We start from the raw sequence: 26,681 nt of genomic DNA on the forward strand, positions 1-26,681 counted from the left end.
AAAAGTTTCTCACTTCTCATTGAATATAGAAAAACGTTTCATACTGATTAACTGATTGATACAGTAACGGACTATTGACTGGTTCCATAGTCATGTTGATGTAATTTTTTTTATTCCCTATTGACTAAAAGCTGAGGAAGTGCGTTTTTAGGCAATTTCCACGCCGAGTTATTTTTCGAAACGGCGTTTACAACTGACCGCTGATATCAAGTCATTTAACGCTTCTGAATTTTTCTATGGTGTTAGGAGAAAATCAGGTTTATGCTGATGCTCCTCATTCTATTCATGAACTCGAAAATAACATCCAGAGTGAAAAATAACCATGTTTCATTTTCAAATCCCCCAAACTTTTCCACATTTCTTGTTCGCGCAGTATATACCATCGTTTCACGTAACTGGAAAGAGTGTCGCAGCTGATAAGAAGTGACCATTATTCAATACAAAACCAGGTTCCATCAAGTTTCCATTACAGAAGAACATAACCCCGTTTCGCACTTCAACTAACTCAACTGTCATTTATAAAACCCACGTATGACGTCAAAGTCATGAGAAAATCGATACTAGCATTCGAATGGCCATTTCTATATGCAAATAAAATCTGCCTGAATTTGTTACGAACGGGATTATTTGTCTCTTGGGTAGATCGACAAACCGCCATCGACAAACAAAATTTTTCGAACCTTGAACAGTGAATTTTTAAATATTTGTTTGGTTGTTGAAGCTCCCTTGAAAAAACCCTTTAATAGGTCTAGATGGAAAGTCAATATACTATTAACAATATGTGCATAAAGATGTCATAATGAAATAGGAACAGAGCCGTTTTGGCTATAAAAACATTGGTACATTAATTTCACTAGGACAGCAAAATTTTGTTCTCAATTGTCTTTAAAAGGCCACTGCATTGCGAAAAATCATTATTAATACTACTTAATTTTCTGCTTTTTCAAAAAAAAAATGGAATTTCTGTTGATACTTTGATTGATGGTAGTTTATCAGTTCCCTCTCAGTATTCAGTTCATAGATATGTTCCTTTCAACAAAAATTTGTACTGCAAAGAGTGCAGTTAGTTGGTCATAAATCAAATCCACAAATGCTTATAAAAATCTTTATTTCAGGTATAAAAACAATCATCTATAAAAAAAAAGTGTTAAATATAAATTTTTTAAATTACAGATTATACTTATCCCTTTCAGTCGAGCTTTAAATCTCTAGATGCCAGTACTAAAGAAAATTTACCAATTTTAAACAACTATAATAATCACTACAATGGAAGAGATCAATAATAATCAACAATACAATTTTTCGCCTTAAAAATTCATCAATTTTATATTTCCTACTAGCGCATCTCGGAATTTCATTGAAAAATGACTAGAACATTCACTCAGCGTCTTTTGACACTTCATTTTAAAGCTCTCACAGACGCCATAATATGGTCCAATTCGTTCTTGTACGCGATCAACTGTTTCTGCCTTTCCTCGCACTGTTCACAGTTCCCGTTCATAACACTTCTTTTCGCCAAACTGTTCACAATAGCTCTCAGTCGATGCTCCCTTTCTTCGTACTTCTTCTCAACAGCAGCAAGCTGAAAAAGATATACGTTAGGCAACGCCAAAAGAGCGTGAGGCGACATACTTTTTTCTGTAACGATACCACGTCAGTATCCGAGATAACGTTTCTCGTACAGAAAACACTTTTATCGACTGCGGCCATCTGATCGTTGAGATGATCACGCTCAACTGTCACTATTGCCAGTTCTTCTTTGGTGCAGGCGAGCTGGGTCTGTAGCGTATTGATGGACAGCTGCTGAAGCTCCAGTTGCTCTCGTAAGGGTTGCAGATTTTTTATGTATTCGGCTATCTCTCGCTCATGGGCTTCTTGCAAGGCGTTAAGCTGCGGACAGACATGTTGAATCAAAAACCTGCTAACGAACATGGTAATCTATAGTACCAATTGTGGATTACTCATTTAACATGCGTTTAAAAGCCTTCCAACTTCGACAATGTTATGGGTTAAGCGAAGGTCTACCTCAACAAAAAGTTGCTAGGATTTCGCAAAGTGCATTTAATACAGCATACATGTTTTACTAGTGGAAGTGGTAGGGCCTCTTAGATTATATTAGTTTCTAGGATAGGTTAAATGAAATTATACGGGCAATACGGCTGTGCAAACCTAGCAAACACCATGACCTGCAAATCTATTGTGAAACCCTACGCCGTTGACCAGTGGGGCAGCAATGAACTCCACCACCTTCCTATGGGGCTTCAGGTGCCTATAACTTTGAAACCACCAGTGGGATTATGCTGATTAATGAAATAAATTCAAATCTAACCTAAACTAAATATGTCAAACCCCTATCTTTTTTCAGTCGGAAGTAACAGTGTTAACGGACAGAATTGAATTTGAACACCACAATAATTTGACACCATTTCCAGACAGAAATTGTGTGAAATTACAGACATTTCGAGCTCTACAGCAATAGCAAGAATCGAATTTCTAAAAGGAGGTAAGTTGTACTCACATCATGTATCCTCTTCTTCTTGAGGTTCTGATAATCCATTTCTATCCTGTAAAGCTGCTGCTTAACCGTCTCAAAATCCGACTTGGTCGAATCCAGTTCTTCTCTAGAGGTAACATCCACCTTAGAATCAGTTGGCGATTTAGTCCGTGCAACCACCACAGCCAACTTCTCCGGAAAATTCTTAAAATCCTTTCCCGCCTTAAAATCCCCGTTGATACTCTTCAAACTACCCTCCCTCTCCTTCTGCAACCTCTTGTTGGTCTTCCTGATCTCGTCCATCTCCCTCTGCATCTTCAATATGGCTTTCTCTTTGCACGACAAATCCGACTGGAGTCCCCTTATGGTAGCCAGCAGATGAGATTCGCTTTTACCCTCGCTAACCCTGGCGCTCGTCTTCACAGCTATCACTTTAGGAGGTTTTGTTGGCACGGAGTCTGTTTGGGTTGAAACTGAAGTTGTTTCTTTCTCAGGTATCTCATGGGCTTTCACGAGTATAGGCGGCGTCTGCGTGTACATATCGAAGCAATTGTTCTTCTTCTTCAACTGGTCCTTGAGATCGTTCACGTGGAGTTCCAAATCTTCGATGTGATTCTCGTATTTCGCCTTCATTTGGTTGAACTTCTCCTGGATATCGTTGAAGACTTGGGACGACTGTTTTTCCTTGGCTTGCAATTCAAGCTCAAGAGTTTTGATCCGATCTTCTAACAGTTTCCTCGCGGTCAAATTGGAATCGGTAGCGTCAGTTTTGGCGGCCATTATCAAGGCAGAAACAGAGTCCGGGTGTTTTCTGGCGATGATCCTCTCCATCTCTTTGATCTGCCGGTTCAAGTCCTGGATGCATTTGGCGTCGGTTTCGTTCTGCGCCTTCAAACTCCTGGTCTGGATCTTCTCGATGTCCAACAGTTTGTTCAGGCTGAGTTCATTCTCCATCAGCTTGTCCCTGTGTCTTTGCACGTTGAGCAGCTCGTGCTTGTATTTGGCAAGTGAGGTGTCGACGTCAGCGAGGCGTCTCTCCAGGTTTCGATTCTGGTTGAGGAGGTCTTCTTGAGCGTTCTTGAGGAGAACGTGCGTTTGCGTGAGAGTGTCCAGTTGGAGTTGCAGCGCGGTGTTGACTTCTTTGGTGTCTTTAAGCTCGTCCAGAGTTTTCTCGAGTTCGACAGTAACGTCTGGTGTTCTGGCCTTAGATGATGATCTGAGCTCTTTGAGGGCCATTTGCGTCTTTTCCAATTCATTCTGGAACGAAATACGAATATTCGTTTCTATAAGTAATCCTTATACATTTTCCCAAATAAATTCTTACAACTATCTAGTTTACTGAAACGTAAAATGTGTTCTGAAATTTTGATTTCATTTTTGATTCTTGTCCACCAAATGTTCATTTATGAACAATCAAATGTTTACTCTCTTATATCTGTTGTCATCGTTTGATAAATTTTTCAGTTTCAGGCAAGTTTTGCGTTTCTAAGAACTTTGGATCAGCTATGATTCAAAATCTAAAGATTTGGTTTGCAATAATGCCTATAAGTAAACTTAGACCAAATGTATTGTCAGGCTGTGGTTGATGTTCATGGAAACCATATTCTTCACTTTCTTTATTCAAACTTTTAGTGAACTGATTTTGTGCTGCTCACCGTGACACTTATGAAAAAATTGGAGAAAGAATGAGTTCGATAAGTGAGAAAATATTTAGATTTTGCATATATAAAAAATTGGCAAAAAACATGGAGCATTAGTCTCAACATTTCTGAACTTACTTAACATTTGTGGAACAGTATATAATCTATGTCTACCACTTATGGAATCATACCATCATCAATATCTTTCCAATCAAAACAAGCAGAACCAGTTAAAAAAAAAAACAAATAAATCAAAGACCGTTTTAGATGGAATAATAAACTCATTCTCTCTTTCCTCTATTCCATTATTGCTTCTTGTAGATCATAAATAACCCGAAAGACCAATTAGGAAGCGGCAATAATATTTTTAAGATACATCTGTAACTGCCATCGATTCACGACTTTAACCTAGTTTCGGAAGAAGATTCAGAAAAGAACTGTAAGAACTCTGGTCATTGGAGAGGAGTGTGAGCATTTCTTTTGTAACAACTGAGTGAAAATAGAGTAAATGAAAATATTTACGAGTTCTGAATCCAATTCATTTGCAGTATTCAAATTATCACGAAAAAACTACTTCCAGGTAAATTTATTTCATGTGGCGAATTAGGCTATTGTACGAAATGCAAAATGCATGAAATTTGATGAGAAACGAAATACATAACTTTAAATTTGATCGAAAATATGCTTTTTCCGCAGGATAATTGATGAAAGAACATATCAAGTCCATGTTCATATATTTCAGATAATTTATCAAATACAACTCCAAAAAAAAATTAACAACTCTCCACCCCTAGTGGAGGGTACATGACAAACTTCTCATTTTCACTGCATATATGAGTTTTATGCTTCACTTTTGTCTAAACTCTTACTTAACTTAATTATTTCTTATCAGGTGCCATCTTCGCAAGAGCAGAGGCTGCTAAAAAAAACTTTTTTGACAAGAAATCACCGCACAAGCGAAGACGTTTAGTTCCAGTAGCTGAAAACTGGTCTGTAGGGACCAGATCATACGAACAAATGACCCACTATTATTGCAAATGCTTTCAGAGTTAAAATAATGTAAACAACTAGTCGTCATTATGAAATAGAGCCAATATTTACCGATGAATTTTTCGTTCCGATTCGAAAATCTCTACCTGCCCTATTCGATTCTTTTAAAAATGCAGAGCTCACAATTCGTGACCTCTTTAAGTCTTTTAACAAAGAAGAATCGGGTCGTACGAGTACAAATAGAGAAATAAATATGAATCACGATATTTTTAATGCCTTGAGGTTTATTGTCTCGATCTGGAACATGATGTGAAAGAAAGATAAGAATTAATTCAGGACTCATGTGCTGGAACTACTTACTCTTGATTCGAAGAGGCAGCCTGCACTATACAGGCTGAACTGAGAATAATGATATAGACAGAGGGTCTAAGAACTATTTGGACTTATACAAAAATACCCTACCCACTCCCATCATTTTCTTTACAGGATATTACCGCCTCTGGAACAACTTAATGAGAAAAGGGCTTGTAGAAACCAGTGCATGAGTAGTTCATAAGAATTCTGATACAGGACAAGCTGCCGATGGTGTAGCCACTCAAGCAATCTGATAGAGGTTCTAACCCCGAAGGATTCGAGAAGGAAAACATTTTTTTTAACAAAATTCCGAAAAGCAGAATTATAAAGCGCTGCAAACTTCACAAGGTACCTACATTGCTTCCATTCCATATACCTCCGAAATTAAATAGTTCAAAAGTTTTTATCCAAATATTAATGAGACATTTTAACGGTATACTAGATCATTTCGTTTGGGAGTTTTGAACCCTTTGGTCTAACGTCTAAGTTTTTTAGCTAGTAGGTTTACGTAGCTGGTAGTTTCAATATAGTTTAGTTAGATACTATAGGTTGTAGTTAAAACGCCTCGTAGTTCAAGTAACCAATAGTTCAAACGATCGGTTCGTTCCAAGGATTATAGACTAACAGGATGGCTCATTTCCTATCCTAGTAAACTAGTGGCTTCACGCCTTAAGTGACTAATTAGATTTGTCTCACAGGAAAATTCGACACTGCTAATTGATTAACTACAGTATTTTAACCCACCGGTCAAGGTAACGGCTAAGGGCCAATTTCACCAAGGATATACACTTGGATTAGACGTAACTAGCGTTAAGGAAAGTAACTCGCCGATTTATGTAGATTACGCATCTTAATTTCAATTAAAATTGAGTGTATCTATGTTCTGTGGTCTCTCTACACCACTCACTTAACTTCATAGATAAAGTAAGTGTTGATGATTGTAACACTTTCAAGTAATCGGAGTAGAATCACCGTTGGGTGAAATTAGCTCTAAGTTTCTCAAAGTTGGTACGTTAACGTAGCTGATAGTTCCAATATTAGTTAGCTACTATGGGTTGTAGTTGAAACGACACGTAGTTCAAGTAACCAATAGTTCAAACGGTCGGTTCGCTCCAAGTATTATAGACCAATGTGATGGTTCATTCCCTATCCTAGTAGCTGGATTCGCTTAGGTGACTGATGAGTTAGACCTGCCTTATATAGTTATTCGACACTGAGAATTGATTGGCTTCAAGGATATACACCGGGATTAGACGTAACTGACGAAAGTACCTAGCAGATTTAAGTCGATTACACAACTCAACTTCTCAATGGAGTGTCTCAGAGTTCTGTGGCCTCTCTACCACCCTTTTACTTCACTTTTTAGTCGAAGCAGATGTAGATGTTTGAAACACTTCCTTTGAATTTTAATCTAAGTTCAAGTAATCGGAATTGAATCACCAATAATTGTTGAAATTAGCCCTAAGTTTCACAGCTGATAGGTTTAAGTAGCTGGTAGTTCCAATCATAGACATAGAGACATGGACTGTGCCTTCCCTTTATATCTATGCATGAAATACGGTCAAAAAAAGTGACAGAGAGAAAAACACGTCGGGAATGCAGTTGTCTTTTTCTAGAATTTTGATTGGTCTACACTCACCTCTATGTGAACAAAAAAGAGAAAGGTATGTCCCGACGAGCTTTTCTCTCTTTCTAATAAATAGCCAATTTCATGCTGGCATTGCTCAGTCCATGTCTCTATGTCTATGGTTCCAATACAGGTTAACTACAATAGGCTGTAGTTAAAATGCCTCGTAGTTCAAGTATCCAATATTTCAAACGGTCGGTTCGTTCAGAAGTGCAACGACTGAATGGAGTATTTGAATTATTAATCATCTGGGTTGAAATCAAAACGTTAAACCTATCGATATATCTATAGAATAGTAAAACGTTGGTAATATTGGCGTCACATATAAGAAAAATAGCCCCCTTCTGTATAGATTCAAGCCATGCGAACGAAGTTGGTGCAGTAGCACCCAAAAATAAGAGCAGTATTTGGGTCAAGTAAATTATTTCTATCTCGAGCAAAATCTCAGCTTCTTTGAGGTAGCAACTGCCAAGTCCACCACGTGGTTGAGCAGGAGGACGGTTGGGCATCAAAATTGACAGGGAATTCGTGTGTGTTTTGTCGGATGAACCCGGCACAACCGCGTTTTCGATGTATCGCATCGGAACCGTAACAATATACACCCACAAGTACCAGATATCCACAGCGGTCACGAAAAATCGACCATGTCCCGTTGCTTTTCCGATTTCAGGTCAAAATCGCGACCGGGGCCGCCTATAAAACGCGGTATCGCGGATCGCAGGACCAAAAATCTCACGAACGCAGCCGTACAATGATGATGCGGCTTGTTACCTTGGTACTGACGGTGCTGGTGGCGTCTCCCGGAGTGCGACCGAGGAACATCGCGAATCCGGGGTCTCAAGTCTACCCGGACCTGGACCTCATGATGGATTTCAGCGCACGGCCGACCCCGAAGAACCTGAACCAGACGATGGACGAGGGGCCATTCGAGAGGGTGATGTACAACAACAGCCAGGTGTGGAAGGCTTGCAACGAGGACGATAAGTTCCTGATCGAGCTGAACGGTTTGCGGAGGGAAAACAGTAAGTTTTTATGGGGATATTTATCATTTTATTCATACAGAGGATAAGTACAGGGTGGGCAAAATTCGTTGTCTACTGAGGGTATCTCGAGAACTATAAGAGCTAGAAGAAGACACATTTCCAAGGTCTTTTTCAGAGAAACAGAGAATGGTAAAAACCGTAACCTCCTAAGTTTCTACCTTTTTGAGTAATGAGGAAAAACTATGGTTTTGACGATTTCGAAAAGTTCTCATAACTTTTTTGTCTTTGAAGTTACAGATCTGAAACTTGAGCCTTCTTAGGCACTTTCATACGTAGAATCTACTGACAAAAGATTCTTTCCAAGTCTAAAATAACAAATTCAATAAAAGTTTGCATTTAAAAAAATTAAAGTTAGCCTAATGGTCCGAAATGAAAGAATATTTTGATCTCGTCCATGGATTCTACGTACAAAGTGCCTGTGGAAGGTTCAAGATTCAGATTTGTAACTTCAAAGACAAAAAAGTTATGAGATCTTTTCGAAATCGTCAGAATCTCATATTTTGCTAATAACTCAAAAACGAAGAATCGCAGGAGGCTACGATTTTCACCATTATCTGTTTCTCTGACAGAGAGCCCGAAAATGTGTCATCCCTTTCCTTCTAGCTCTTAAAGTTCTCGAGATTCCCTGAGTGGACAACGAATTTCGCCCACCCTGTACAGAGCTCACACCAGAAAACAAAAAGGCACGAGATATTTCGTTAAAAGTTTTGTTATGTTAATAGTATTTAGTATTTTCAACTAAAAATAGGGTCAGCCGCCTACTGTCTTTAGAGTACTGCACTACGACCTACAACAATAGGTACTTGAATATACTGCTCCACAAAAGGAAGTTCAGAAATTGTCCACCAAATGCTTAGCCATGCAAAATCAAATGTTCACTTTCTTTTATCTGAAAGGTTTCTTTGCTTCTCTTTGATAGCTTCATCAGTTCCAGGCAAGTTGTCTTGTCTTTGATTTTGGATCAGTTAGTGTTTTGCTTGTTTTTCTTACAATCGATCAACATTGATTCAAGATTCAAAATATAAAAATTTGTTTTGCAATAATGCCTAGAGATAAACTTAGTGCGGCTCGTCTAATGTGATTCAAAGACCGAGAAGTGGACGCCCAAGATCCACAACTCCTGCACAAGATCGGTTGTCGACTATGTCTGCCAGTAGAGAGCCTTTGGGTTCTTCTGGAATCGTGCAAAAGCGAATTTTACCGCTTTACTTTAGAAAAAAATTGAACAAGGCTACTTGAACAATCTAATCGAAAGTAGGCAAAGGCAATGTCAGGCTGTGGTTGAAGTTCAAAGAGGCCATACTCTTTACTGAACTTAATTTTTTCCATTTTTCTGAAGAACCGAAGCTTATAGAAAAATGAGTAAAACAAATCAGTAAACATTTGGATGACAAACCTTGTAGAAAATTTTATGATGAACTTTAATTATGAAGCAAAATATTTTTGATTATTGATATCAATTCTGAAGATCGCAGGCTGCTCCGGAAATTTGTGCCAATCTTTTTTGATCACATAGTGCATGCGTTACATCTTCACGAATAATACGATGAATCGTGAAGAAAACGATTTTGCAAATCCTCCTTATTCTTCATAATAGATTTTTAATCACCGTATTCCTCAATTACTTCAACGCATTTTTGAGGTCGGATAAGCATCAAAGGTCGCTATTAATAATTGAAATAACAACTCTGTCATTAATAATTCATGACTGCTTATTCCAGTATTTTGATAATATCTTTTGAGTATTCAACCCAATCCAATTCAAATGGGGGTTAATACTCAATGATTATAGGTAAATATGGTTATTGAAGACAAGAAACAATTTTAAATTTCAATTTTCCCACTTTAGTTTAACAAAGGAGGAAGTTTGTCATACAATACAGGGTTGAACGTAAACACTACAAATGTCGCGGATATGGAAGAGTGATTCTAACAATTTGCTCATATGCGTTATATTTCTCAAAAAATATTTTCGGCTGAATCTTTGCTTCACATTAAAATTATCGATTTCCCCAGGGATAACAATGTGGGGAGGCAATCTTACCTGCATTGACATCATGGTAAGGGGGCAGCACATTGAAGAAGTGAGTGAATCTTTTGCACGTCATAACGTCGACTACAGTGTCATCATAGAAGATTTACAAAAAGCAATAGACGAAGAAAATCCACCCCTGGAGGCTCTTGAATTGGATAACAGACAAGGTAAGATTCTTCCCTTCGGAAACTTTGAAACAAATGATCTCGGAATGTCCAATTATTTATAGAATTTTGGTACACATCGTTACGTTTTTGTAAGAGAAGAAATAAGGTTTGGATATCAAATTGTACTGTTATTTTCGCGTTTGAATTGTTGAATATACTCGTTTTCCAGGAACGCCAATTGTTTATAAGAGAAACCAAAGGAACGGAAAACTTGCCTTGAGTCCTGTCATAAGCAGTGGTTTGTACATGGTGTGTTGAATGTCGTAGCTTTATCGGCGTGCACTTGCAAGAATGCACCCCATATCATTTTATCATTTCACTTTCGCAATTTGGGCGTAGTTCACAGTAAAACAGAACACTTAAAATTCATCAGCACGAGCAATACCTCAAAACTTCATGGCTTAAATATTTTTTAACATGTTTAAAAAATTTATTTTTCATCGCCGGCAGCGGCAGACCTTCTACATTATTTTATATTGAATTATGAGGAGGTACAACCCTGTATTCCTCTCAGTATTCCTATCAGAAACATAGGAAACGTTTCGCACTATAATAGATTTTCTGTATGCGGAGATCGTAGCTATATCTAACGGAAGAACAAAAGAAGAACTAAGGTCGCATACGAGATAATACGTAAACATAATTCATCGAAAGTAACCTACATATACCACCTGGTAATTCAGCAAAACATTATGAAAATATCTAATGGATATGCACCGTTTCATTAAACGAAAATTAAGCTCAGAATCTCGATTATTGACACGGTGCGGTGCATACGGCCATAAGTATCTCTTGATAGAACTGACAACAGCATGCTTTTCGCAAGTTGCATCATCTACTGTCATTTTAGGGCCAGTTTCACCGAGATAAGACGTAACAGGAAAAAATATAAACCTCTGAAAATTCGCCACCTTCAAACAATCTCATTTTCATGAAACTAACCTTTGAATAGAATAATAGAAATTGTATGTAGATATTCTCCTACAGGTCACAGATTGACGTGGCAGGCCTACCATCGCCTGTACGATATTCACGGCTATCTAGACTACTTAGCGGAAACCTACCCCCAACTATGCACGGTTAAAACAATCGGTTCTTCGGTACAAGGCAGACCGATCAAGCTGCTCAAAATATCCAACGGGAACCAGGGAAACAAAGCCGTTTGGATAGACGGCGGAGTACACGCCAGAGAATGGATATCCCCGGCCACTGTAACGTTCATCATCAACCAGATAGTCCTGAGTTACGATAACGACCCCCTTCTAGAAGGAGTCGACTGGTACATCACACCCGTGGTCAATCCTGACGGTTACGAGTACTCCCACAACGTGGATAGGCTTTGGAGGAAGAACAGAAGGGGTTCTGGGTTTTGCGCTGGCACAGACTTGAACAGGAACTTCGGGTAAGGACAAGCTTCCTCGAAAAATTCGCATTCGCCTTTTGATGTTCAAAAATCCATTCAAAAGCTCTCTTCCCTGAGTCAGGCCAATTGCAGATCTTCAGTGATCAATTTCTCCCGAATTTCTTCCATCAAACTTAATCCATTATTCTTGAAATATTGTTTAACAACGAGAGTGGGTATATTGCGCCATCTTTTCTAACCTTAAAACTGTCAGTTGTCAAACGCTCTACTGCCAAAATGGCGCTAAATTCAAACCTTGTGGGAATTTTCACTTTTATTAAGGGATGGACTCGTAGAGCACCGTTAAAAATTGTAAAACTCTTCAGGCATGGTTGGGGAGGTCAGGGAGCTTCTGGCAATCCTTGCACTGAAACATACAGGGGAGCCACTGCCTTCTCGGAGCCAGAAACGTCAGCCATCCGAAATTTTATCAGTCAGAATAAGGTACCATGGAAAGTATACATATCTTTCCACTCATACGGCCAATATATTCTTTACCCATGGGGATACGACAGAACCTTACCGGCTGACTACCAAGATCTAGACAGGGTGGGCAAGAAAGCAGTAGCGGTAAGTGGAAATTTTGTAGCCGAAAGTTCATGAAGTCTGAAAAATCATCGTTTTAGGCTATTCAACAAGCAGGAGGGCCTAGGTACTCCTTGGGATCATCTGGTAGACTTCTGTATCCTGCATCGGGAGGATCAGATGATTGGGCTAAGGGGAAAATGGGCATAAAATATTCCTACACATTAGAGCTACGAGATAATGGCAGATATGGGTTCGTTTTACCTGCGACTTATATTCAACCAACAGCCAAAGAAGCTTATGCAGCTGTTAGAGCTATTGTATCTGAAGCTTGATACGTAGTTTCGTTTTTCGTTCTGAGATATTGATTTATTAGTGCATGATATTCGTGTTGAGTACATCGAGATATTTATTGTTATTTATTTCTATAATTAAAAGTGATATTGTATCAAGAAAATAAATGAATCAAACAAACCATTATTTTTATCCCATCCCTAAATTTGGCAGTATGTATTTGGTTTTTTAGAATCCTCAAAACAAATTCTATGCACTCCATATCATAAGACAGTAATAGAACATCCTGATTTTCAGACAGACTAGCAAATATGTCATTTTAGGGGGGTCTAACCCCTTGCTCAATTTTGACCCAAAAATTGAGATTTTCGAAATCGAGTTTTTGTGCTAGGGTGGAAGCCTAGGCAACGCTGATTATATAACCGGAAATCCCAATTCGATCAGACGAATATAACAGGAGATATCGCAGATTGAAAATTGCAATTTTTGAAAAATGCTAAACGAAGGGAGATAGGCTCTCGAAATTGTTCGCAATAGATTCAGCGTGTTCGAAAACCTATATTTTCATACCAAAATTTCGAATATCGGGGCCTGTTTAGGAGAAAATAATTTTTTTTGTTTTTCCACTTTTTATTTTCGAGTTGACTTCGAAGAGCTGTCTGGAGTGCAATTCTCTATAGAATCATCAACTCTTTGGTTTTCTAGAATCTTCAAAACAAATTCTATGCACTCCATATTCTAAGACAGTAATAGAACATCCTGATTTTCAGACAGACTAGCAAATATGTCATTTTAGGGGGGTCTAACCCCTTGCTCATTTTTGACCCAAAAAATTGAGATTTTCGAAATCGAGTTTTTGTGCTAGGGTGGAAGCCTAGGCAACGCTGATTATATAACCGGAAATCCCAATTTGATCAGACGAATATAACAGGAGATATCGCTGATTGAAAATTGCAATTTTTGAAAAATGCCATTTTCAGGATGAAAATCTAAACGAAGGGAGATAGGCTCTCGAAATTGTTCGCAATAGATTCAGCGTGTTCGAAAACCTATATTTTCATACCAAAATTTCGAATATCGGGGCCTGTTTAGGAGAAAATAATTTTTTTTGTTTTTCCACTTTTCATTTTCGAGTTGACTTCGAAGAGCTGTCTGGAGTGCAATTCTCTATAGAATCATCAACTCTTTGGTTTTCTAGAATCTTCAAAACAAATTCTATGCACTCCATATCCTAAGACAATAATAGAACATCCTGATTTTCAGACAGACTAGCAAATATGTTATTTTAGGGGGGTCTAACCCCTTGCTCATTTTTGACCCAAAAATTGAGATTTTCGAAATCGAGTTTTTGTGCTAGGGTGGAAGCCTAGGCAACGCTGATTATATAACCGGAAATCCCAATTCGATCAGACGAATATAACAGGAGATATCGCAGATTGAAAATTGCAATTTTTGAAAAATGCCATTTTCAAAATGAAAATCTAAACGAAGGGAGATTAGCTCTCGAAATTGTTCGCAATAGATTCAGCGTGTTCGAAAACCTATATTTTCATACCAAAATTCCGAATATCTGGCCCTGTTTAGGAGAAAATAATTTTTTTTGTTTTTCCACTTTTCATTTTCGAGTTGACTTCGAAGAGCTGTCTGGAGTGCAATTCTCTATAGAATCATCAACTCTTTGGTTTTCTAGAATCTTCAAAACAAATTCTATGCACTCCATATCCTAAGGCAATAATAGAACATCCTGATTTTCAGAGAGACTAGCAAATATGTCATTTTAGGGGGGTCTAACCCCTTGCTCATTTTTGACCCAAAAAATTGAGATTTTCGGAATCGAGTTTTTGTGCTAGGGTGGAAGCTTAGGTAACGCTGATTATATAACCGGAAATCCCAATTCGATCAGACGAATATAACAGGAGATATCGCAGATTGAAAATTGCAATTTTTGAAAAATGCCATTTTCAAAATGAAAATCTAAACGAAGGGAGATAGGCTCTCGAAATTGTTCGCAATAGATTCAGCGTGTTCGAAAACCTATATTTTCATACCAAAATTCCGAATATCTGGCCCTGTTTAGGAGAAAATAATTTTTTTTGTTTTTCCACTTTTCATTTTCGAGTTGACTTCGAAGAGCACTCTGGAGCGCAATTCTCTATAGAATCATCAACTCTTTGGTTTTCTAGAATCTTCAAAACAAATTCTATGCACTCCATATTCTAAGACAGTAATAGAACATCCTGATTTTCAGACAGACTAGCAAATATGTCATTTTAGGGGGGTCTAACCCCTTGCTCATTTTTGACCCAAAAAATTGAGATTTTCGAAATCGAGTTTTTGTGCTAGGGTGGAAGCCTAGGCAACGCTGATTATATAACCGGAAATCCCAATTCGATCAGACGAATATAACAGGAGATATCGCTGATTGAAAATTGCAATTTTTGAAAAATGCCATTTTCAGGATGAAAATCTAAACGAAGGGAGATAGGCTCTCGAAATTGTTCGCAATAGATTCAGCGTGTTCGAAAACCTATATTTTCATACCAAAATTTCGAATATCGGGGCCTGTTTAGGAGAAAATAATTTTTTTTGTTTTTCCACTATTCATTTTCGAGTTGACTTCGAAGAGCTGTCTGGAGTGCAATTCTCTATAGAATCATCAACTCTTTGGTTTTCTAGAATCTTCAAAACAAATTCTATGCACTCCATATCCTAAGGCAATAATAGAACATCCTGATTTTCAGAGAGACTAGCAAATATGTCATTTTAGGGGGGTCTAACCCCTTGCTCATTTTTGACCCAAAAAATTGAGATTTTCGGAATCGAGTTTTTGTGCTAGGGTGGAAGCTTAGGTAACGCTGATTATATAACCGGAAATCCCAATTCGATCAGACGAATATAACAGGAGATATCGCAGATTGAAAATTGCAATTTTTGAAAAATGCCATTTTCAAAATGAAAATCTAAACGAAGGAGATAGGCTCTCGAAATTGTTCGCAATAGATTCAGCGTGTTCGAAAACCTATATTTTCATACCAAAATTCCGAATATCTGGCCCTGTTTAGGAGAAAATAATTTTTTTTGTTTTTCCACTTTTCATTTTCGAGTTGACTTCGAAGAGCTCTCTGGAATGCAATTCTCTATAGAATCATCAACTCTTTGGTTTTCTAGAATCTTCAAAACAAATTCTATGCACTTTATATTCTAAGACAGTAATAGAACATCCTGATTTTCAGACAGACTAGCAAATATGTCATTTTAGGGGGGTCTAACCCCTTGCTCATTTTTGACCCAAAAAATTGAGATTTTCGAAATCGAGTTTTTGTGCTAGGGTGGAAGCCTAGGCAACGCTGATTATATAACCGGAAATCCCAATTCGATCAGACGAATATAACAGGAGATATCGCTGATTGAAAATTGCAATTTTTGAAAAATGCCATTTTCAGGATGACAATCTAAACGAAGGGAGATAGGCTCTCGAAATTGTTCGCAATAGATTCAGCGTGTTCGAAAACCTATATTTTCATACCAAAATTTCGAATATCGGGGCCTGTTTAGGAGAAAATAATTTTTTTTGTTTTTCCACTTTTCATTTTCGAGTTGACTTCGAAGAGCTGTCTGGAGTACAATTCTCTATAGAATCATCAACTCTTTGGTTTTCTAGAATCTTCAAAACAAATTCTATGCACTCCATATCCTAAGACAATAATAGAACATCCTGATTTTCAGAGAGACTAGCAAATATGTCATTTTAGGGGGGTCTAACCCCTTGCTCATTTTTGACCCAAAAAATTGAGAATTTCGGAATCGAGTTTTTGTGCTAGGGTGGAAGCTTAGGCAACGCTGATTATATAACCGGAAATCCCAATTCGATCAGACGAATATAACAGGAGATATCGCAGATTGAAAATTGAAATTTTTGAAAAATGCCATTTTCAAAATGAAAATCTAAACGAAGGGAGATAGGCTCTCGAAATTGTTCGCAATAGATTCAGCGTGTTCGAAAACCTATATTTTCATACCAAAATTCCGAATATCTGGCCCTGTTTAGGAGAAAATAATTTTTTTTGTTTTTCCACTTTTCATTTTCGAGTTGACTTCGAAGAGCTGTCTGGAGTGCAATTCTCTATAGAATCATCAACTCTTTGGTTTTCTAGAATCTTCAAAACAAATTCTATGCACTCCATATTCTAAGACAGTAATAGAACATCCTGATTTTCAGACAGACTAGCAAATATGTCATTTTAGGGGGGTCTAACCCCTTGCTCGATTTTGACCCAAAAAATCGAAATTTTAGAAATCGAGTTTTTGTGCTAGGGTGGAAGCCTAGGCAACGCTGATTATATAACCGGAAATCCCAATTCGATCAGACGAATATAACAGGAGATATCGCAGATTGAAAATTGCAATTTTTGAAAAATGCCATTTTCAAAATGAAAATCTAAACGAAGGGAGATAGGCTCTCGAAATTGTTCGCAATAGATTCAGCGTGTTCGAAAACCTATATTTTCATACCAAAATTCCGAATATCTGGCCCTGTTTAGGAGAAAATAATTTTTTTTGTTTTTCCACTTTTCATTTTCGAGTTGACTTCGAAGAGCTCTCTGGAGTGCAATTCTCTATAGAATCATCAACTATGTATTTCAATTGCTTGTAATTACAATACAGGATTGAAATACAAACACATATTTGGTATTTGTAGTTCAGTAACTTCAAATGTAATTTACATTAAGTATTTCAAATGCCTCAGGCTGAGGTATTCAGTACTTAACTGTAGCTTCAAAATACATTTATAATGAAGTACATTTCGATAGCTTTCGCAACCAAAATGGCGTCCGCTAATGCGCTACATCTCGCGCTAAATGCATATGCAATTTGCCATAATCACATAAGCATTTTCCAGTATTTTGACAATGGTCATTCTTGAACGGTTATTTCCACGAAGTTTTTGTTTATTAATTATTATTATTTTCATTTTGAAAGTTTATTAGTACGAATGTACTTTGTCCTTTAAAGCCCGTTTGCAACAGCCGAGAATTCTCTAGAAAATTTACTCGAGATTTCATGCGCCGTGAATTATGTACCGTTGCATACGCACTTTCGGTAGAATTCTCTGTTCAGTTGCGTACTAAATAGGCTCCGCCCTTTTCTTGCGAGAATTTTGTAGAGAATTCTCCAGAGAATTCTCGGCTGTTGCAAACGGGCTTTACTCACTACTAGGCTGGGCTAGATTAGTCTTTCTCTATTCACATAATCTAACACCTAACTATAGGTACAATAGAAATAACAATCTAGCAAGTATTTAACAAAAAAAAAATAAAATATATTTTTGTTAGTTGTGTATTCAAAATATAAAATACAGATTACAGTATTTTATATTTTGAATTAAAACTTTTTTTTTTCGTATACATGGGATGAAATTTTGTAATTTGTATCTCATTTAAAGTGAAAAATGTTTTTTGCATGGGTCTGACTATAAAATACAGATTTCCACCATGCTTATTTCTGTAGCAGGAATAATTATTAGCCAAATGATGTGCGAGTTGTGTATTGAAGAATTTGAAATTTTTTTTTCAAATCTTATGGAAAACCTGAAATGCAAGTGCATATATTGTGCTCTCACCTTGATTTCAAACATATCAGTTTTTAATCTGCTGTTATCCTCTTCCAATGCTTGGATGAGGTCATTTTTGAGGTCCATTTGTTTCATTTCGATGTCCCTCCTTTTTAGTTCAAACTCTAATTTCTCTTCAACTTCCTTATTTCTGTTCACTAGAAAATTAGTATCACTCATACTTTGAATCAATTTGTTAGAAGATATTTTAGAATTCTTGGCACTATTTCCAGTCACACTTTTTTGAGAATTTTGTATAGAATAATCAACTTTTCCATTGATGTTTCTCTCAGAAAAGCTCTGTTTAATACTAAAATTGTTTTTGGAAGGTAAAGGCAAATTTTGTTCAACTGATGGAGTAGATTCTGAGGAATCAATTTTGCTATCATCAGAAAAATCTTCGCTGTAAAACACTTCTCGGTCATCCTTTGCAATTATTTTGTCAGCATAAATTTCATCAGGATTCGTATCTAAAGGCAAAGGACTGACACTTTTTGGTGTCGGAGTTGAGTTTTCTGAACCTGAGGAGATCTCAGAAATATTCTGAGATGTCTTTGACCTTTGGCTGAGCTGTTCAAAACTTTTAGAACTCTCCATATATATTTTCTCAGCCTCTCTCATCAGTTCATCAACACTTCTTTCACTCAACTTATTGTCGAAAGGTCCCAAAGGACTCTGAGCAGCCACTCTATTGATCTCTTCAATTATACTACCCACGTCAACATCTTCATCCAAATCACCTTTTTCTCTAAAATTTTCAGATTCTTTTTCTAGAATATCCATTAATGAATTCGTAGACACGTTAAATTCCTTCTCAGCGTACACTGTGTTATCTGGCTCTTCGATTTCTTGTGTTGATTTATTTTTTAGCCACCAGAAATTGGACGATTTCTCTTCCATGGTAATATCGATTCCACAATGTGTTAGTAACCCTTCTAATTATTACCTTCGGAAGTTTAATTCAGAAATCGCTCGAAAAGGTGTTGAGTTTGATTGATATCTAGAATATTGTTATTGTTTGTTTATTTGGAATCATGAATTGACATTTTTCGTACGCCAGCGCTACCGATAATATGAACTAATGCCACAAATATCTATTTGAGTGTTTTAACTTTTTTTAGGGGAAAAATGTAATGTTCTAAAATAATAACACCTTCGTTCTTCGTATATTTGCTCAGTCACAATAAAATTGATATGTCAATTGAACACAGGGAAATTATACTGATAGAAATAGTGGAATATACTAAACAATAGAATATACTATTGACAGCTTAGTAAGTAACTTATCTGTTCTTTGTCACAAACAGAACTGACCTACCACCATCAACAGTGCGCTAAGTAACCCCTGCGCAAGAGGTGCACAGTTGTCCGATAGCGAGGTTGCCATATTTTTCGTAGCAGGCTCAAGGGCGTACCCAGGATTTCAGCAAGAGGGGGGCAGCTCATACCTGAGAAGATGGTCGGTCGGGTATATTGAAACAAAAAATCATCAAAATTGACTAGATATATATATTAATTTAACAGTAATCTTCTCGGATTTGCCGAAAACTTGTCTATGATGGTCTTTTCAATAAACTCACTGTTTTCTTTTAAATAATTGCGATGTACGCTCATCAGACATAAACCTGTAAGCCTTTCTTCACCCATGGTGCTTCTGAGCCACGTTTTAACCCTTCGCAGCGTACTGAAGGACCGTTCTACGGTCGCCGTGGTGCATGGGATAGTGCTTAAAATAATCAATGCCTTTCTGACAGCAGGGTAAAAAATGTTGGCTTCGTTGAACAGATCAACTACTTCTATGTCCCTTAACTGATCATCTGTTGAAGCCTTCTTCACCCGTAAATTATGCCAAAGGTTCAGTTCTCCGGTGATATCCAGGTTATAAAATTCTTGGAATGATTCTGCGTTCTTGTGTAAGTCTGTAATGCTGGTTTTGGTCATATACAAGGGATGTAGCTTACTTAAAGCAAACGCCGGAGTATTTTCTTGGGAGAATCGAATATTCAACGATGAAATGAGTGAATCAATGTATGGTATTATCAGGGAACGCCGCCAATATTCGTTATCATTGTCTGATGGCGGATTACTTCTATGTGTTTGCTTGTGAGCAAGACGTGGAATCGAAATTTCTATGTTCAAATCCATTGCAACAGCTCGGGCTCTTTGAAGCATTTCATCACTCATTCTATTAGGAAACTCGCGGTCATTTCTGAGAAATTTAAATTATACTGCGTCGCCAACAGTATACTATCTGGAGTGTTGTAAAATATTTAATTATAGATAAAAAAAATTTAAATCAAAATATCTGACTGTAAAGATATTTCTTTCCAACACTTTGCGCAGAGTAGGTAACACGTTTTATTTCCCACTTGCCAGGAAAATTAACGTTTATTTTACCTTCAAGGGGGGGGGCAGCTGCCCCCCCCTGCCCCTACCTGGGTACGCCCATGAGCAGGCTGCCACACTGGGCCAGCACTGCTTACGTTAACACCCCCTCCCAAACTGAGAATCGGACATCTGACGACTTAGCCTGAACAGATACAAAATACATTCAGCTTACCTGACTTATGTCTTAAACTATACTAGATATACAAAAATATAGATACATAATATATATACAAGGATTATGGGAATATTACATGTATAATACTTAATCTAACTGGATAGTCAGGTGAACCTTCAAAATTGGGCAGTCGTTGCTGCTGATCAAAACGAACAGGGTTTCTCAAAGTGAACCAAACTTTTGCTCTGAATTAATTTGAGTATTTACTTCCAGGGACCGAGGACCCTTCTCGTACTCTACTCATAACAGTATTGATATGCATATCGTTATCAAACATAATTAAATCATTTAATGTCGTTCACTTATGTGAAACTGACATACTGACACAGTATATGTCCTTTACTAATGTAAAGTAGACATACCAAACAGAATTTATTTATGCCGTTCACTAATGTGAAACTGACATACTGACACAGTATATGTCCTTTACTAATGTAAAGTAGACATACCAAGCAGAATTTATTTATGCCGTTCACTAATGTGAAACTGACATACTGACACAGTATATGTCCTTTACTAATGTAAAGTAGACATACCAAGAGTACTTACCTGCGGCCAGGGACCGAAGACCCTTCTCGCAAATAAACTCAATTTTTTTTTTTTTGAACCATCAGATGAGTGATTCAGACAAACAGTACTAGTATATATGGCCAGGTGTGACCAACCTGTATACCATATAGAGCGCATCTCTCATCACCAGGGACCGAAGACCCTTCTAATTCGAGATACTAGTATTCGCCAAAGTCCTATCCCCAGGGACCGAAGACCCTTCTAATATAACTTTGACAAACACTTAGGCAGACAATAGATTACTGACAGGTGCATGCTTTACTTTACTTAACTGTGCATCAGATAGTTGCTTGTTACTAGGCGGTCACGTAGACTACGAAACTTTGTTGCAAGCAAAGGTTTCGTTAGTATATCGGCTATCTGATCATTCGTATTGATTTTGATTATATTAATTTTCTTCTCTCTTACATGTTGACGAATGAGAAGATATTTTCGTTCAATATATTTCAATCTACTTTTACTTGTGCTAGTCAAACAATTTTGTCTAGCGGCTTCATTGTCTTCATAAATAGATACAGGATAGACAAGAATATTCACAGATTCTTCTAGCAACTGGGCTATAAATAAGACTTCATTAACAGCATGTGTTAATGCAATGAATTCCGCTTCTGCTGAACTTTGTGCAATTGTAGCTTGAAGCTTCGAGCACCATACAACTGGATTGCCAAATGCAAAAATCACGAATCCAGTTGTAGACTTTTGACTTGCTTTATCTCCAGCAAAATCCGCGTCACAATAGCAGGATAGACTGGGTGAGCCTTTAGAGTATTTTAGACCTACATGAGAGGTTCCTTTTAAATATCTAAATACTCTCTTCACCAGTGTCCAGTGATACTGCTGCGGATTAGACTGAAAACGAGCCAGATAACTTACAGCAAACGAAATATCAGGTCTAGTAAAAAGACTTAGATATAATAGAGAGCCTATTGCTTTCTTATACGGGAAACTAGCTTCATTAGTACTTTCAGGGGCTTTGTGCTTTCCTTGAGGTACCAACGGAGTTTCAACAGAATTCGAATTTTCCATTCGAAACTCTTTTAAAACATTCTCCACAAACTGAGTTTGATGAAGAAACAAGTAATTTTCAGATTTTGTAATCTCTAAACCAAGAAACTTTGTTGGAAAACCAAACTGTTTGACATCAAAACGAGACTTCAATATAATTACTGTATCTTGAATAAGTTCATAGCTGTCTCCAGTCACCAATAAATCATCGACATATACTAAAATCAGGATAATATTGTTATTTATCTTTTTCAGATAAAGGCAAGGTTCACGCAGATTAGATTCAAAGCCACGATCTACTAAAAATTTATCAATGGTATTGTACCAACATTTTGGTGCGATTGCCAGCCCATAGAGTGCTTTGCGCAACTTGCAGACAAGTTTCTTTCTATCTAGGTTTATACCTTCTGGAATAGTTACATACTTTAATCTATCAATATCTCCATACAGGAAGGCTGTTTTTACATCAAGTTGCTCCATGTGCCAATTTTTAGTAACTGATAATGCAAAGAGCAATTTTACAACCGTCAGGGCAGGTGTGGGAGACGCCGTTTCTTCAGGAGTGTAATTCTCATTGTCTCTACAACCTACAACAACTAGACGAGCTTTATAACTTCCGTCATCTTTTATATTAAACACCCATTTTAATGGGACGACTTTCATATTAGAATCCCTTTCTACGATTTCCCATACTGAGTGTTGTTTCATTGAGGAAAGTTCGGACTGAATTGCTGTTATCCATTTACTGCTATTGGAGCAAGTAATGGCTTCATGATAACTTTGAGGCGTGTTACTTGTATTATAAATTGTATCATCATAGACAAAGCCGAATGGATTCAAAATACATGTGTTGACATTGATTTCCGGTGCAGTAAGTTGTTCATCGCACTGACTACTGCTCATCTGAGAAATTTCTTCTATTTCGATTTCATTTGACCTTTGACTATCGACACTCTGAGAAATTTCTTCAATCTCTATATCATTTGTTCTTTGACTATTATCAACATAAGAAATTTCTTCTATTTCTATTTCATTTGTATGTTGACTATTATCTTGCTGTGAAGCAGCATCACTTTCAGAAAACATTTGAGAATCACCAACATTATTCACAATTGTTTCTAACCTACTTTCTGATATGATTTCTAATTCTTCCCTAACAACAGATAATTTTGATTTGCAAGATTTATAATTCAAATTTTCATTAAACAACACATTGCAGGAGGTGATAGTTTTCTTTGTTACAGGATCATAAAGTAAATAGCCTGTATCAGTGTAACCTACTAAATACATTGTACTTGAACGTGGATTTAACTTTTTGCCCTTGGGTATATTTTCGATCTTGACTTCCGCTTGTGAGCCGAAAATTTTTACATTTTGGAGATTTGCTTGCTTTCCAAAAAGCTTTTCATACGGGGTTAAGAAATCTATTGAATAGTGAGGTGTGCGATTATACAGATAACATGCCGTTGAAAATGCAAAGCCCCAGAATGTTACTGGAAAACCTGCATCAAAGAGCAATGCCCGAGCCCTCTCTTGTATGGTTCTATTGAATCTCTCAGCTGTTCCATTATGTTCATGTTGGTATGGTTCAGCTAATTGTACCTCTAATCCAAATTTGTGCAAAACTGATTGACAAGCTGTACTAGTGAACTCTGTGCCATTATCACATCTTATTTTACTAAATTGGCCCGTTCCAGGAAAAATCGATTGTAAGAACTGTAAACCTGAATTAAGAGATTTGTAGGTTTCTGACTTTTGTTTCAAAAGAAAAATTTGTGAATACCGAGAGTAATCATCAATGAGGATCAAGATATAGTTTTTCTTAGTGAACTGTGTAGGAGGTTTAACATTTAATAAATCAGCATGTAGAATTTGACAAGGTCTGTTTGCACGCTCCCTTTCTTTCAAGCAGGGTTTTCTGTTCATTTTTGCTTTCGAACATATAGAGCAACTGGCAGTGGTCAAATTGTATGTGAGTTCATTCACTCCTTGAACTACATTTGGAAGTTTACCAAGATAAGACGATGATATATGTCCCATTCTACGATGCCAAACTGAGCCTTCTTGAGCTAATTTCTGTAATTGATTACGAGTAAGCTTTTTTCTTAACTTACGGGTTTTTTGACGCTTATTTTCAAGAACTGGTTTGAGTTTAGTATACTTTATTTTACAAAGAGTATGTGACGATTTATCAGTAATAACTGGACTGGTTGTGCAAGGTATATCACTGACTGGAATGGATTGTTGACGATTTTCTGTAGAAATCTGAACAGCCAATCTGTATACTCCATCAGACACATACAGAAGAGTGAGTTTACGTCTCAACTTTTTGATTTCAAGGTTTGTAGTTTCTTACAGTCTTTCTTATCATGGCCTTTTCTGTGACAGAAGAAACAAAAACGACCATCATTTTTGCATTCGGCGGCTTTATGAAATAGAAGCCCACATTTAGTACATCTACTAGATCTCTTTTCTTCAGGTGTCATCTTTTTCATTTTCTCTACCTGCTCATTTGTGTAAGGAAAAATGCTTTTATTTTTTGGGAATATTTTTGTGGAAGATGCTGAGAACCTTTCCTTTTTCTTAGGTGGTTCACCAGTATTTCTTTCCATTTTGTTTCCTGTACAAAAATCACAAAAATTAGAACTGCTTTTGCCACATTGTGAACAAAAGACTGAAACAAATGAATCATTAGAGTCATTCTCCAGAGGAGAATCCAAACAAATTGAGCATATAGTGATAATATCACTACATTCAGACCTATAACTGGAATCATAATCAGCTGTGCAATCAGAACAAACATTATAACTTATATCGTCATGAATATACTTACTATTTTCCATTTCTAAAGAGTAACTACTACTTGCAACGTCTAGAAATGCGTTTCTTACAAATTCATAAGGTCTTGTTTCCTCTGGTAAAGTGGCTATTGTTGTGTAAAATCCCATAAATGGACGTACATGACGTACCTTATGGAGAAAATATGCAACAATAATCTTTTGATCCAGAGGTACACCAAGCTCCCGAAATTGTTGAACTGCATCTTCAAATTTCGTCACAAACGTCATGGGATTCATCTTTGGGTGCAACACTATTTTTCCGAAATTGTCCAGAAGATCTACCATTTTTTGCACGTCATTTTTCCCAAACATATTTTCCAATTTGTGGAAAGCATCTGCTGCAGTAGACTCATTGGAAATGAGTTGACGAGGCGCATTTTGTATGGTGGCTTCTAGGTATTGCCTCACCTGTGCATCATACATTCTTTTTTCCTCATTAGAGAATGTACATTTCACACCACCCAGAGGATACTGCAAAAAATCGGACCTACCTAACGCCACTATGTCCCGTTCAATGCGTTGCTTCCATGAACGGAAATTACCATGACCTTTCAACTTATCATCCATGTCTATTACCGGTATGGAAAAAGGTGGTAAAGGTTGTTTTGGCCTGTTTATGACCTCAGTCGACGTCGTATCCGAGATGACACTTGCATTGCTTGTACCTGCAACTGCATCCATTTGTGTAGATGTCGAGTTAATCACATCATCTTTAATTTTATCCGCCAACAATTTTATGAATTGCGGATTAGAAAAGAATGTCATGATTTGGTCGGCCATGTTTAAGCCAGGCGTCGGTGCCAAGTTGTCAGTGGCTTCGCCAACGGAACGACTCTCAACAGTCTCAACCTCTATGTTGGATTCCTCTTCAAAAATCATTTTTTCCATTTTATTGATTATTTTCCCTTTTCTCAATCAAACTCAAGACACAATATTCACTTATTCGTGAACTGAACAATTATTATTTTTTAAAGATGGCCGACTACGAGTTCCGCTTCAACTTTAAATGCTCTGCTACCATGTAATGTTCTAAAATAATAACACCTTCGTTCTTCGTATATTTGCTCAGTCACAATAAAATTGATATGTCAATTGAACACAGGGAAATTATACTGATAGAAATAGTGGAATATACTAAACAATAGAATATACTATTGACAGCTTAGTAAGTAACTTATCTGTTCTTTGTCACAAACAGAACTGACCTACCACCATCAACAGTGCGCTAAGTAACCCCTGCGCAAGAGGTGCACAGTTGTCCGATAGCGAGGTTGCCATATTTTTCGTAGCAGGCTGCCACACTGGGCCAGCACTGCTTACGTTAACAAAAAATATATAAAATATCAACTAACATGGAACATAGGTATACCATGAATGTGGTTACAATATATTCGTTGAGCTAGGATAAGAAATATTTAGGAACTAAGAATAAGAAAGTAGATTACCAGCTTGACAAAATACCTCGTAGGTCTATTAAATAACACAAAATGACACTATGAACTATGAAGAGTTAACCTCCAA

The 26,681-nt window shown here is 37.2% G+C and overlaps 2 protein-coding genes across 3 annotated transcripts; one reads left to right on the forward strand and one right to left on the reverse strand.

The window, feature by feature from the left end:
• Positions 1 to 1,091: 1,091 nt before the first annotated feature.
• LOC123317116 (centrosomal protein of 162 kDa) lies at positions 1,092 to 19,227 on the reverse strand. Its single transcript, XM_044903497.1, has 4 exons — positions 18,192 to 19,227; positions 2,519 to 3,751; positions 1,633 to 1,890; positions 1,092 to 1,582 (listed from the first exon to the last, which is right to left on the reverse strand). The coding sequence occupies exons 1-4, from the start codon at positions 19,080 to 19,082 to the stop codon at positions 1,400 to 1,402; spliced, it is 2,565 nt and encodes an 854-aa protein (XP_044759432.1). The 5' UTR covers positions 19,083 to 19,227; the 3' UTR covers positions 1,092 to 1,399.
• On the forward strand, positions 7,515 to 12,751 carry LOC123317117 (carboxypeptidase B-like). Of its 2 annotated transcripts, XM_044903498.1 has the most exons (6): positions 7,515 to 8,127; positions 10,165 to 10,350; positions 10,520 to 10,588; positions 11,338 to 11,752; positions 12,079 to 12,322; positions 12,379 to 12,751. In XM_044903498.1, exons 1-6 carry the CDS (start codon positions 7,857 to 7,859, stop codon positions 12,610 to 12,612), a joined length of 1,419 nt encoding a protein of 472 aa, XP_044759433.1. In that variant the 5' UTR covers positions 7,515 to 7,856; the 3' UTR covers positions 12,613 to 12,751. The 2 variants fall into 2 exon arrangements, with proteins under 2 accessions (XP_044759433.1, XP_044759435.1); XM_044903500.1 differs by lacking the exon at positions 10,520 to 10,588 and having other exon boundaries at positions 7,518 to 8,127.
• Positions 19,228 to 26,681: the final 7,454 nt, after the last annotated feature.

This window comes from Coccinella septempunctata, chromosome 7 (genome assembly GCF_907165205.1).
Source record: "Coccinella septempunctata chromosome 7, icCocSept1.1, whole genome shotgun sequence".
Classification (NCBI taxonomy): Eukaryota; Metazoa; Arthropoda; class Insecta; order Coleoptera; family Coccinellidae; genus Coccinella; species Coccinella septempunctata.

Excerpts from the sequence above, each read along its gene's own strand:
- LOC123317116 (XM_044903497.1), bottom strand. The coding sequence starts at position 19,082 with ATGGAAGAGAAATCGTCCAATTTCTGGTGGCTAAAAAATAAATCAACA. Across the intron at positions 1,891-2,518 it reads AGAAGAAGAGGATACATGAT|CTTAACGCCTTGCAAGAAGC; the intron begins GTGAGTACAACT and ends GTCTGTCCGCAG. Across the intron at positions 1,583-1,632 it reads TGGTATCGTTACAGAAAAAA|CTTGCTGCTGTTGAGAAGAA; the intron begins GTATGTCGCCTC and ends TATCTTTTTCAG.
- LOC123317117 (XM_044903498.1), top strand. The coding sequence starts at position 7,857 with ATGATGATGCGGCTTGTTACCTTGGTACTGACGGTGCTGGTGGCGTCT. Across the intron at positions 10,589-11,337 it reads GAGTCCTGTCATAAGCAGTG|GTCACAGATTGACGTGGCAG; the intron begins GTTTGTACATGG and ends ATTCTCCTACAG. Across the intron at positions 11,753-12,078 it reads GACTTGAACAGGAACTTCGG|GCATGGTTGGGGAGGTCAGG; the intron begins GTAAGGACAAGC and ends AAAACTCTTCAG.